Consider the following 12260-nt stretch of genomic DNA (forward strand, 5'->3'; position numbering starts at 1 on the left):
TGTGCTCCACAACGGGCGAGGCCACAACAGTGGGAGGCCCGCGTACCACAAAAAAAAAAAAAAAAAAAAAGAAAATGAAATTCTGGCCAGTCTTTCCCCAGCTTGGACATCCAAAGTCTATGCATGGCCCTTAGGATCAAGTCCAGACTCACGGTATTCAAGGCCTCCCAATCCTTAGACCGGGCCCACGTCTCCATAGAACATCCCTCATGCCAGCACACAGAACACGTGTATTTTTCTGACCATGTCACACTCTGTCTGTTCCTTTATTCATGCTGCTTTTTTAGGCTGGAGTGACCTTTCCCCCTCCTTCACCAGCTAACACCTCCTCATGATTTGAAACTGCTTAGCGGCCACCTCTTTTGAGAAGCTTTCCCTGACTTCTCAGCCCCCCTTGCCCTCAGATAGATACCCTTTTATGAACTACAGTAGCTCCTTATTCCTCCTGTATCCTAACACTTATCATTTACTTTTCTTTTATTATTGGTCTTTCCATTAAATGGTGAGCACTGAAAAACGTGTTCAACACTGTATCGTCAGTGTATAGGCCAATGTCTGGCATGTAAGAGGTGCTCCATAAACATGTGTTGTTTGATCTCATCATATTTCTTGACATCTCTATAAGGAAGGGAGGATAATTGTTACACTTTCTGTTAGGCAGATAGATAGAGACCCAGAGCAGGTAAGTGATTTCTTGGGTTCACCCAGCAGAAAAACAGACCTTGAACTCAGGCCACTGGCCTCCTCGTCTAGCATTCTACCAGTCAAAACACACAGTCTCTTCAGTATTTGTTCTTCGATCTTCCTTGTCACAGGAGGGCTGACCCAGGAGCCAGCTCTAAGAACAGGATATATGTCAGAGAAAAGAGAACGGTTCTCATTTCCCCGGCTCCTTGGGAAACTGAACCAGCCATGGGCTAGGACTCTAAAGAGGCTGTGGAAGTAGGCCCAGGACAATTGCACGCTTAATTGGATCAATGTGGAGAGCCAGGCAGGCTCATTCAGTTCCCAAAGTAGGCATTATTGCTGATGTGATCAACATTGATCCAATTATCTGGATAATTGCTTCATCTGCACCATAAACCAGGAAGACCCAGCATGAGCCCATAGACAGAGCTCAGCCAGACAGAGCTCTGCACTCAGACTTTGCTACACATGGTCCCTCAGTGGACATCACTGCTGTCTGCCGGGTCAGTGGCTGGGAGTTCATCAAAACCTTTCGACTGGAATTGAGAGATGTCTTTCCTCCGTCATCTCCACACTCCTCAAACCCATTTTGTCTCTGGTGCCTGGGGCTAGTCTTCTAGCATCTTCTTTGCAGACCTTATCCCTGTCCTGCCAGCCTCTGCCTTCCAGGAAGAAAGACTCTGGGAAAGCAAAGGAACATGGGTGGATGGTTGTCTATGTTTCTTTTCTAGATTTCCAGATACCATGCACGTAATAAGTGTGGCTGGTTAACATGTCAGTCTGTAAAGGGGCTGCTATCCTGCTTTGCCCCGTTTGGTGGTACCAAAATCTTGACTGCAGCTAGCATTTGGACGCCACCCAAATCTGATGGTTTCCTTCCTCTGCAGCGGTTTCTCATTTCCCCGTAATGAAGTACTAAATCCAGCCTTACTGAGGCCCGGGAGGCCCTGCCTCACCTGCTCCTGGCTACGTCTCCCTCCATCTCTTGCCACTCTCCCTCCTTCACTCTTCACTCCAGCTATGATGGATTTCTTCTCGTTTCCTGGAACAAGGTGCATACTGTCTAGTCTCTCAGCTTTGGCACAGCAGTTCCCTCCACCCAGATTGCCCTTCTCTCCCCTCCTCAGCCAGCTCTCCATGTTTGCCTGACATGTCTACTCATTCTCTGGGGCTCAGCTTAGATGTCGCTTCACCGTCTCCTAAGGCTGCACTGCAGATTCCCCGCTGTGTTTACAGAGCGCTCTGTATTGCCCCTGTCGTGGCACTCATCGCACTCTGTTGTCACTGCCTGGTGTTGACCATCACCACCACCACCACCATCTGCAGCCTCCTCGAGGGCAGCCCAGAGGGCATGATTATGATCAAAACCAAACAAGCATAAATAGCACCTACCTTTTTCAACATTGGGTGGCTCAATCCAAAGTTTGGAAATCCAATCAATATTTCTGGAATAAACAATCTAGAGATAGAGAAATATTGACTGCTAAAAATTATTAATAATTAAAAAGAAAAATAAGCACAAGTAATTGAGTGCCTACTGTGTACCAGACAACATGAGGTTTCATATATATCTCATACATATAATTGAAACTCCATAACTGTACATTTAGGTAATTCATCTTTCCCATTTTATAGATTAGTAAATTGAGATCACAATGCTTAAGTAACTTACCTGATATCACATAACTAGAAAGTATCAGAGTCAGTGGCTCCAAAGTGCATGCTTTTGTGTTATAAGCAACTTAGTAAATGAGAATACTTGAATCAACCCATTGGATTAATCAAGCTGAAAGACTGAACTGGCTGCATCAATGCACTTACTACCTTTGACTCCAAAGCCCACGCTTTCCCCGCATTTAGCAAATCTTTACTGATCACTGTGGATGCAGAAATTGAAGATAAGGTCCCTGCCCTCAGAGGGCTCCCAGTCTATTTGAAATAGACAACCAGCCAATGGCAATATAGATCCTTAAGTGTACCCCTTAGCTCCCCAGGTCTCCGAGGCTCTGCCCTTGGTTCACCTTGTTCCTGTCTGCTACAGTACAGACATGCCTACTTGCTCCAGCCCTCTCAGTTCCATGGGGAACCGTGCAGCTTCTCTGACAAGGAAGTTGAAGACTGTGTTTCCAACAGACCATGCAGAAGTCAAGTGCGATGTGAAGGCTTTGTGTGTGCGCAGACAGGTATAAAGGGACACAGGAGTGGGAGGGGAAAGCTATCAAGTGAGCCAATGGCACATGATGATGGGAGGACTGGCCATTGCCTAGTGCTCAAGATCAGGGTCATGTGTCAGGTCAGGAGGCCTCCTTGACCTCTTTTTACACGTATTATTTCATAAAAACAACCCTACCATGTAGGTGTTAATATTACCCCCATTTTACAAATTGAGAAATTGAGACTTGGAGAAGTTACTCCCCCAAGATCATATGGCAGGTAAGTGGAGGAGGTACAATTAGGAATTGGGGAATTCAAATCACATTCACTGACATTAAGGACACCAAAATTATGTGTGCTAGAGTAAAAACTCCCGAGTTAAATCTTACTTTGACTTTGTAATTTAGAGAGGTCACCTAACCTTATCACTTGTTGGTTCTCTAAACAGAAAATCAGAAGTGATGTTAATACCTTACAAGTTTGCTGTAAGCATCAAGTGACACAATGGATGTGAAAGCTTTTTGCAGACCATGAGTTCTGCTGGCTTTCTCAGAGGTTTGAGGCTAAATACAATGTAGCGAAGCCACCTGCAATGGTTAAATAGGGTGGGTAGCATCATTTGTCTCTGAAAGCCCTTTGGTGAGAAGGTCCCTGCATTTCTGTATCACCAAGTACAACATAACCCTTAACCCATGAGATAGTCAGTAAAACATTTTCGATTAAAGGGAGCAAGGGAAAAAAAAGAAAAGACAGATGAATGGGCAGACAGAGGGAAGGAAGGAAGGAAGGAGCACACAATGAATAGTCATCAGCGGCAGAGCTAAGTAAACACTTGTCTTTTCAATTCATTCCTCTAGCTCATTCAGACAAACATATGCCTCTCTGTTTCTCCAAGGCTCCAGCAAAAATAAGAGTATTTTGACCCAAATTATCTAGGGGGGAGTTGCAACTCTCTACATTCTCTGTAACCATGTGGACTGTGCTTAGGGATCTTCTCAGAAAGAATTAGTGATTCTTAGAGCAATTTCTAGGGCTGATTGCAAAGGCAAAACTCCATCCAATAAATCTGAAAGACTTTTACAGGGTGTCCATGGACTAATTATGACCAGTGTTCCATGATTCTGACCAAAGCCATAATGGTTATTTGGGCAGGCTTTAGTTTAAATGCCTTGTAAGGAACATATGAAAACCAGATTGTTACTCTTCTGCCTTTAATACCCCAAAACATTGGTTAAGAATGACCAGACACATCTGAGGAATGTGGACTTTATCTCCCAAGAATATACAAATAAGAAAGGAAGTCAAGTCAATGGGGAAAAGAGTTTCAAGGAAGCAAATAATTTTAAACATACAGTCCAAATAATTTTATCATCTAAAAGGAGTCTGGGGCTTCCCTGGTGGCGCAGTGGTTGAGAGTCCACCTGCCGATGCAGGGGACATGGGTTCGTGCCCCGGTCCGGGAGGATCCCGTGTGCTGTGGAGCGGCTGGGCCCATGAGCCATGGCCTCTGGGCCTGCGGGTCCGGAGCCTGTGCTCCGCAACGGGAGAGGCCACAGCAGTGAGAGGCCCGCGTACCGCAAAAAAAAAAAAAAAAAAATTAAAAGTAGTCCGAATGGCTCTGGTGTTGAAGGCAGTGTGGTTTAGTGGGGAGAGTTTGTGATAAGAAAGCTGTAAGTTCCAATCCTGCTGCCAGTACTTACCAGCAATGTGCATTTGGACCATCAAAACACTAATAATGGTAATAACAACACATATCCAGCACTTACCATGAGCCAGTACTGTTTCATTCATTTAAATCCCCAGCAACCCTAGGGGGTAGGTATGATGGAGTCTCTATTTTACAGATGAGTAAATTGAGGCTGGGGGGGAGCAGTCAGGTAACATTTGGAAGGTCCCACGACTAGTACTATTACAGGACCCACCGAACCCACCACCTCTGACCAGTGCCAAGCAGAGGAGTCCAGCCTTCCTTCCTGTCTGGTCACTCGACCCCTGCCTAGCAGATCTGCCCTCAAGTACTTTCAGACATATAACACTGGCTTCTTTGGGGGGATAAACTGTGGATTCCATTACCCACCCACCCCGATACATGAGGACTAATGCAAACAGAGCGTTAAAGGCACAGCAAAGTGTCCAGCCCACAGTGGGTCTCAAACCATGTGAGTCCCCCCATTCTTACCGGCCTCGGACCATGAGTAACCCCCTTTCTCCATCCCAGGGAGGTGTGTAAACCGCAGACTTCTTTGTAACGGGGACAATGACTGTGGAGACCAGTCAGATGAGGGGAACTGTAGAAGGATTTATAAAAAATGTCAGCAGGAAATGGACCAATACTGGGCCATCGGCAGCCTGGCCAGTGGGTAAGTTACCGCCTTCTGTCGTAGAGCTGGAAGGGCACACAGTTAAATGTGATTCTGGAGAAGAGCCAGGGAGGGACCTGTAAACAAAGTGGCTCCTTTTTTCCTTTCTGAACAAGACGGGTGTAAGCGGATGCTTGCGGCTGCTCCCTGAGGACAGACCCAGGGACTCTGGGAGCACATCCCATGGAGAGATGGACCTACGCGGCTGCAGGGAGGGAGCACTGGGGGAAGAGCTGTGTGTTGGGGCCACGGAGGCTCCGCGTGAGGGCTGGGGGAAGGGTTATTTGACACCTGCTCTGTGACTGTGTTAGGTACTTTCTAAGCATTACCTTTGAATCCCCTTGACAGCTGCGAGGGAGGTTTATCTGTTTCTCTATCGGGCTGGCCCAGAGGAGAAGGTGCTAAGTAATTAGCCAGTGAAGGAGTGCATTTCCAGCATGGCTCTGCAGCCACTCACTCTGTGTGCAGCCAATCTGGGGGCCTCTGGGGAGGTGAGGGGTCAGAAGGGACCAGACTGCCCTGGTGCTCACTCTCCTTTCTTGCTGCGCTCTGCAGCCTCTCAGCCTCCAGGGGAAGAGGAGGGCCTCCCTTCAGACGCCTCACAAATCAGCGTGTGTGACACAGTGTGGGGAGCAGAGTGGCCCTGGATGGTGTTCTCCCTCTTCCTAAATGAACGTCAGACCTCCGTCCTGAAAGGTTGTCATTAGAGATACAGACGCCTCATGTGGGGAAAACCTCCCTCAGGACCACCTTAGAAACTAGTGATTATAAGCCCCATCTCCTCGATGAGGAAACTGAGGCCTGGAAAGTTAAGAAGGTTCTCAGAAGTCACACGGCAAAGAGGGTGACAGAGTGGACATTCAGAGCCAGTAGCAGAGGCTGACTGGACCCTGCAAGAGGGGCAGAAATACGGCTCACAGGCCACGGGACCCTGGCTGAGGCACTTGTCTGTGAGGTGCCTTAGTTTTGTCATTTGTGGACGGAAGTTAGTAATACCCTTTTTTCCAATCTGTGAGGGATGCATAAGCTAATGCCATGGTAATAAACTAATACACAAGAGGCAGTTGTATGGGTGTGGTGGGAAGAAAGCAGACTCTGCTCTTGACTTAAGACACTCAGACTTTGAGTCCTGGCCCTGCCAGCTGCTGGGCAGTTCGGTTGCCCTCTCTGTGCCTCACTTTCCTTATCTGTTAAATGGGTATAATAATACTACCCATGGATTCAGTGAGCCAATATGTGTAATTGATTATTACAGTATTAAAAAAAATAAATGAATATACGTTATTATGCTACATGAAACTCTGTCACAGGAGAGAGAGCCTCAGACAATTCTGGTAGAGCAGAACAGGCCAACAGGCAGAAACTAAAAGGAGACAGCTCCTTTGAACAAAAACATGGCTGTCGGTAGTAGTCAAAGCAGACTTCCAAGAATGGTCTAGCATGGTAGGCAAGAACAAGCCTCCAGGAATGGAGGCTTCTTAAGAGGCGGTGAGAAAGAATGTCAAATTAGAGACAGGATTTTCATTCTTTCTAAATGGACATAATGGCATCCAGGGCTTCAGGGACATTGAGTAAGGAGATGCCCTGAGCCATCTGTGACTGTGTCTGTTTCCAGTTAGACCCTCAGTAAATGGGAATTAATTTAGTGTCTTGTGATGGGGGTCATACAGAAATTAAGAAGAAAACCACCATCCCCAAGGAGCACAGAATCTAGGGGAGACAACAGACACATAAATAATAACAAGCCTTTATCACAGACCAAGTAGTGTTCTAAGCACTTAACCAATATGGACACGTGTAATCCTCACAACCACTCCAAGAGATAAGATTTTCTTTGTTCCCATTTTACGAATGAGGAGACTGAGGTACAGAGAGGTTAACTGGTGTACCCAAGGTTACATAACTCGTAAATGGCAGAGCAGAAACTTGACCCCAGGCATCTGGCTGCAGAGTCCATGTTCTTGCCTACCATGCTAGACCATTCTTAGAAGGCAACTGCAGTAGGTGCAGAACAATAAATACATGAGTGGGGCAAGCATGGGGTCTAATGAGGACCTCTAATGCACGCAGCTTCGTACAAGTGTCAGTGAAGGCTGCCCACAACAGACAACGACGGAACCCATTCTTGAAAGATAAGTAAGAGAGAAAACAGTGAATGGCTGGAAGGGCATTTAGGCATAGGGAACAGCCCTTACACAGAAGAGGAGCAAAGCAGACTGGAGGAAGAACACCCCCAAGTAGTAAGGGACTGGCTTTGTGACTGTGGCCGGGAGTGTCCAGAGATGAAGCCGGAAAGATGGTTTCATCCAGATATGGAGGGCCTTGAGTGCTGTACCAAGGAATTTGGCTGTCCTTTAGTAGGTCTACCAGTTGAGATTACACCCTCACCTCTTACCCTTCTCCGCCCCTTCCCTGCAGGATAAATTTGTTCACAAACAGCTTGGAGGGCCCAGTTCTCGATCACAGGTATTACGCCGGTGCATGCTCACCCCATTACATCCTCAACACGAGGTTTCGGAAGCCATACAATGTGGAAAACTTCACCCCACAGGTATGTGCCAGCCAGGAAGCCACCGCAGGGCCATGGCAGGGACACTGGCAGAGCAGCCAGTAGCATGGGTCCAGACCCGGCCTACAGCCTGCCTGCTGGGCGAGCGCCGATGCATCGCTTTTTCTCTCTGAGCTTCAATTCTTCATACATAAAATGGGTGGTCCCTTCCTCTGGACACAGTGGTGAGGCTGACGTGCCATGTATAGTAAAGGCAGTACAGAGATGTAGTAGCCATAATCATACTAACAGTAATAACAAAAGCTCCCGTGAAGAGACAAGCATAGCTTAGGATTTGGAGTCTCACACATGCCTTTGCAACTTACCATCTATATCATCTTAAAGGCTCTGTGCCTCCGTTTTCCTGTCTTTAAAATGGGAGTTATAAAGGTTCTACCTGCACGCAGAGGATTAGTGAGGTGATTAGTGAGTGTAAATGCTTAGCACACACAATACCTGGTTTAATGGGTGAGTCTCAGGAAGTGCTAACTCTTCTTTTTATTTTTGGATGAAAAACAGGCTATTTTTGTTTTTTATTTATAGCCATAGATAGAGAAAACTGGTAGCTTCAGTTTCATATTTGTACCAAAAGCAAATACAGACACTGTAGGTCCATACTTTATTTTGCCTTTGGAAAATTTTACAGACTTTCATATATAAACATTGGTATGACAGCTGGGACACCCTACCTAGACTTCCAGGGTTTATATAGACATTACAGACAAAGAATTATATCAGTGATGGAAGAGCAAACGGTCAGTTGGGTAGGAAGTGACACAAGCGACTTAACCTCGTGACTGGAATCACGAGTCAGTGGTTTGAATAAATGTAGGCAGTTGAGTGGCAAAGAGATAGATGTCTCAGATGCCAGGTGATACTAGAATCATCATGACAGACATGCAAGAATCCTAGCATCCAGAGACAGCCAGATGACAGGAAGTGTTAACTCTTGTTATTATCAAGTCCTTGCCTATGAGAACCAGGCTTAGTTCTAAGCATTTTTTTAAGTTATAAAATGCTCTACCAAGATAAGCCTGTGTTATTAACAAACAGACTTAAAAGCAATCTCACAGGAAGTGGGGTTTAGAATAGACTGTGTTACAGTGCGACACACACACCTGAGGCTGAGGGAGAGACCTGGGTGCCAGGCCTGGCTCTGTCACAGGTCCCAGTTGTACTTTAGGCTAAGTTCCTGCTCTTGTCTGTGCCTCAGTTTCCTCATCTGTAAAATGAGGGGCCGGACTGGATGACGTGGGTGGTAGTTTTCACGTCTAAAATTGTGCAGTCCTGAGGTTAGACTGCTACCCATCCTCCCTCTCCTTTCCTGCTCCCCTCCCCACACATAGTTATTGGCTGAAAAAGACAAAATGAGCCTTGGGACAAACACAGCCTCCCCCGTGGTGTCCAGCTCCATCCCTGTGGCCTCCACTTTCAAGGGAGGATCTCAGAGTAGCCGTTTATCCTCCTGGTAAAAACAGCTCCTGGCCCAGGCAGGATATAGAGCTTCCTCTCTCCATAGCTGTGTTTTGAGCCCTGTGCCAGGCACTGTACAGTGTTTTACCCACATAAACTCAAGCCTCAGAACAAGCCCAATGAAGGACCCGTTATCATATCCATTTTACACATGTAGAAACGGGGGCACAGAGAGGTTAAGGCCAATGTCCAGGGTTACCCAACGAGAAAATGGTGCCTCACACCTTGGGTGCCTTACTCCCCGCCACGCTCGGAATCACACCTGCTTTTCTTCCTCGGAAGCTAAGCAGTTATGGGGACTGCAAGCATCCAGAAGCTGGTGGGGTGTGGGCGGAGACGATTTGGGGAGCCCTTGGCAGTTCCCTGTGCACAGCACCACGAGCACTGATTTTCGAGCAAACAGCTCCTCTAAGTTCTCAAAGGCACTTGGCTGCCCTGTCCCTGCATCGCCCCTGCACTGCCTTTCACCAGCCCGTCATCAGCTGTCACTGAGCTCCTCTTACGGCCTCCACATTGGCTTGTCTCTCTGACCCCAAATTCATCCCTTCCAACCCAACCACTGTTCCATCCTGTCACGAACTTCCTGATGCTCAGCTGCTTCCTCGGTTGGCTCATTCTTGGATTAAGCTCACATTTTGGCAAGTCATCCAAAGCCTCAGCATCTGGATGCCAGCACACTCTCTCATAGCACCTTTGTCTTCCCCTCACTCTTGTATCTTCTGATACAACTGCACTAGCATCCCTACAGTTTCTGGACCACACCCTGCCCTTGCCCACCTCCATGTCTCTGCCTACAGCCCAGAATGTTCTCCTATGTTTCTGTCAGTTGACATCCAAATCAAGCGCCCACTTCTGAGTATCAGCCCATAGTGTTGGACACATCTGTTTCTCCTGCTGGATCAAGAGCCCTGGGGGTGGAGATGTGGGCGCCTCTGAGTATTTTGTGTCTGGAGTACTTAGTCTAGTACCTGGAACATAGTAAGAGTACAGTGGGTATCTGTTGACTTGAATTGGACTGATGTAAGTCAAATGACATAAGGAACCTTTTCTTTTTTTTTCCTTCAGACCCAAGGCAAATATGAATTTGCACTGACAGGATATGAATCATACTCAGATTTCGAACATAATGTCACAGGGACAACAATCAGCAAGTCCAGTTTCAGCTTTGGTTTTAAAATACCTCAGATATTTGAACTTGGCATTAGCAGTACAAGTGGTAACGGCAAACATTTTATTAGCAGGACCAAACGATTCTCTCATACGGTAAGTACCCTTTGGCTGCTCTTCCATTTCTATGTATTCATTTGAATTTTCATGGCCACAGATGTGTCTGTATTCCGTATTGCTACTAGTAATGGCAGCCAATTATATTTGCTATCTTAAAAAGCTTTTCACAAAAAATACCTTGGCCTTACATTAACTTACTTTTCAGAAAGGCCAGACAGGGGTGGCCTTCTATAATTGTTTACTTTCTTTTTTTTTTTTTTCCAGTATGGCATTGTTTTTGTTTTTGTCTTTTTTTACTATCTTAATTTTATTGGAGTATAGTTGATTTACAATGTTATTTTCTCAGTTTTAATTTTTTTATTGAAGTATAATTGATTCACAGTGTGTTAATTTCTGCTGTACAGCAAAGTGATTCATTTATACATATAAAGACATTCTTTTTTTTAATATTCTTTTCCATTATGGTTTATCATAGGTCATTGAATGTAGTTCTCTGTGTACTCTCATTTTCTCATGAGCTTTTCCCTTGGTTTTCATTAAGCTGAAGAATATAGCTTTGCAAGACTAGATTATCTCTGGAGACTTTTCGACTCCCAGCAATTTGACTTCTGTTCCAAATATTCAGATGAAATTCCTCTCCAGATTGTTACCCAAGACCTCTTCTGGGGTCACCTCTAACTTCTTGGGGGTGTTGTTGTGTTCACATGCCTGTTTCTCCTGCTTGCTTTCTGGTCCTTATCAGTTACTTTCCTTCCTGGGTTCTAATAGCCCCACCTGTTCTCTATTTAATTTGTGGTCCTCTTCCCTTCTTACTCTACAGCTGCTGCAGGTGACTCTTCCATTCACCCACCTCCTCTACCAGGGCAAGCATGAGCCTTCACCACTGCTTCTCCACTTTCTGTGAAGCTCAGACCTGCACCACCCACTCCTCTGGTTATCACTACTTAGATGCCTTATGGACTCTCCAAAGCAAGTTCTTCCTCCCAAGCTGTTTGTGTTAAATAGCATTCTTTTCCTTCTGCCTTTCTGGGCTAGGGATGTCAGAATCATATTTGGCTCTCTTTTCTCTTCATTCCCACATTTGTTGGCCACCAGATCCTTTAGGTTCACTCTCCAGTATTTCTTCGTTTTTTTAAAATTGAAGTATAGTTGATTTACAATGTTGCGTTAACTTCTGCTATACAGAAAAGTGGTTCAGGTATACATAAATATATACATTCTTTTTTGTGTTATTTTCCATTATGGTTTATCACAGGATATGCTGTACGGTAGGACCTTGTTGTTTATCCATTCTATGCATAATAGTTTGCATCTGCTAACCCCAAACTCCCACTCCATCCCTCCCCCTGTCCTGGCCTTGGCAACCACAAGTCTGTTCTCTATGTCTGTGAGTCTGTTTCTGTTCCATAGATAAATTCATTTGTGTCATATTTTAAATTCCACATATAAGTGATGTCATATGGTATTTGTCTTTCTCTGTCTGACTTACTTCACTTAGTGTGATAATCTCTAGTTGCCTCCATGTTGCTGCAAATGGCGTTATTTCATTCTTTTCATGGCTGCGTAATATTCCATCGTATATATATACCACATCTTCTCTATCCATTTGTCTGTCGATGGACATTTAGGTTGTTTCCATGTCTTAGCCATCCAGTATTTCTTATTCAAACTCTGATTACATCTTCACTAGCCCAGGCCCTTTGATCTCTGGCTTCAGCCCTCCAAATGGGTCTCCTGTCTTCCAACTTGCCCCTTCAAATGTATGTGCTTCCAGAAAAATGTTTTTGTGATGCTAATCTAGTTGTATCAGC

General features: G+C 45.6%; 1 protein-coding gene across 1 annotated transcript in view; it reads left to right on the forward strand.

The window, feature by feature from the left end:
- The window catches only part of C8B (complement C8 beta chain), a 43668-nt gene that overhangs the window by 7379 nt on the left and 24029 nt on the right, over positions 1-12260 (forward strand). The window contains exons 3-6 of the mRNA XM_081225990.1: positions 2729-2870; positions 5060-5201; positions 7620-7752; positions 10288-10485. Coding sequence (XP_081082116.1) covers positions 2729-2870; positions 5060-5201; positions 7620-7752; positions 10288-10485 — 615 coding nt within the window. The remainder of the gene's footprint in view (positions 1-2728; positions 2871-5059; positions 5202-7619; positions 7753-10287; positions 10486-12260) is intronic.

This window comes from Mesoplodon bidens, assembly GCF_964165515.1.
Source record: "Mesoplodon bidens genome assembly, chromosome: 2".
Taxonomy (NCBI): Eukaryota; Metazoa; Chordata; class Mammalia; order Artiodactyla; family Ziphiidae; genus Mesoplodon; species Mesoplodon bidens.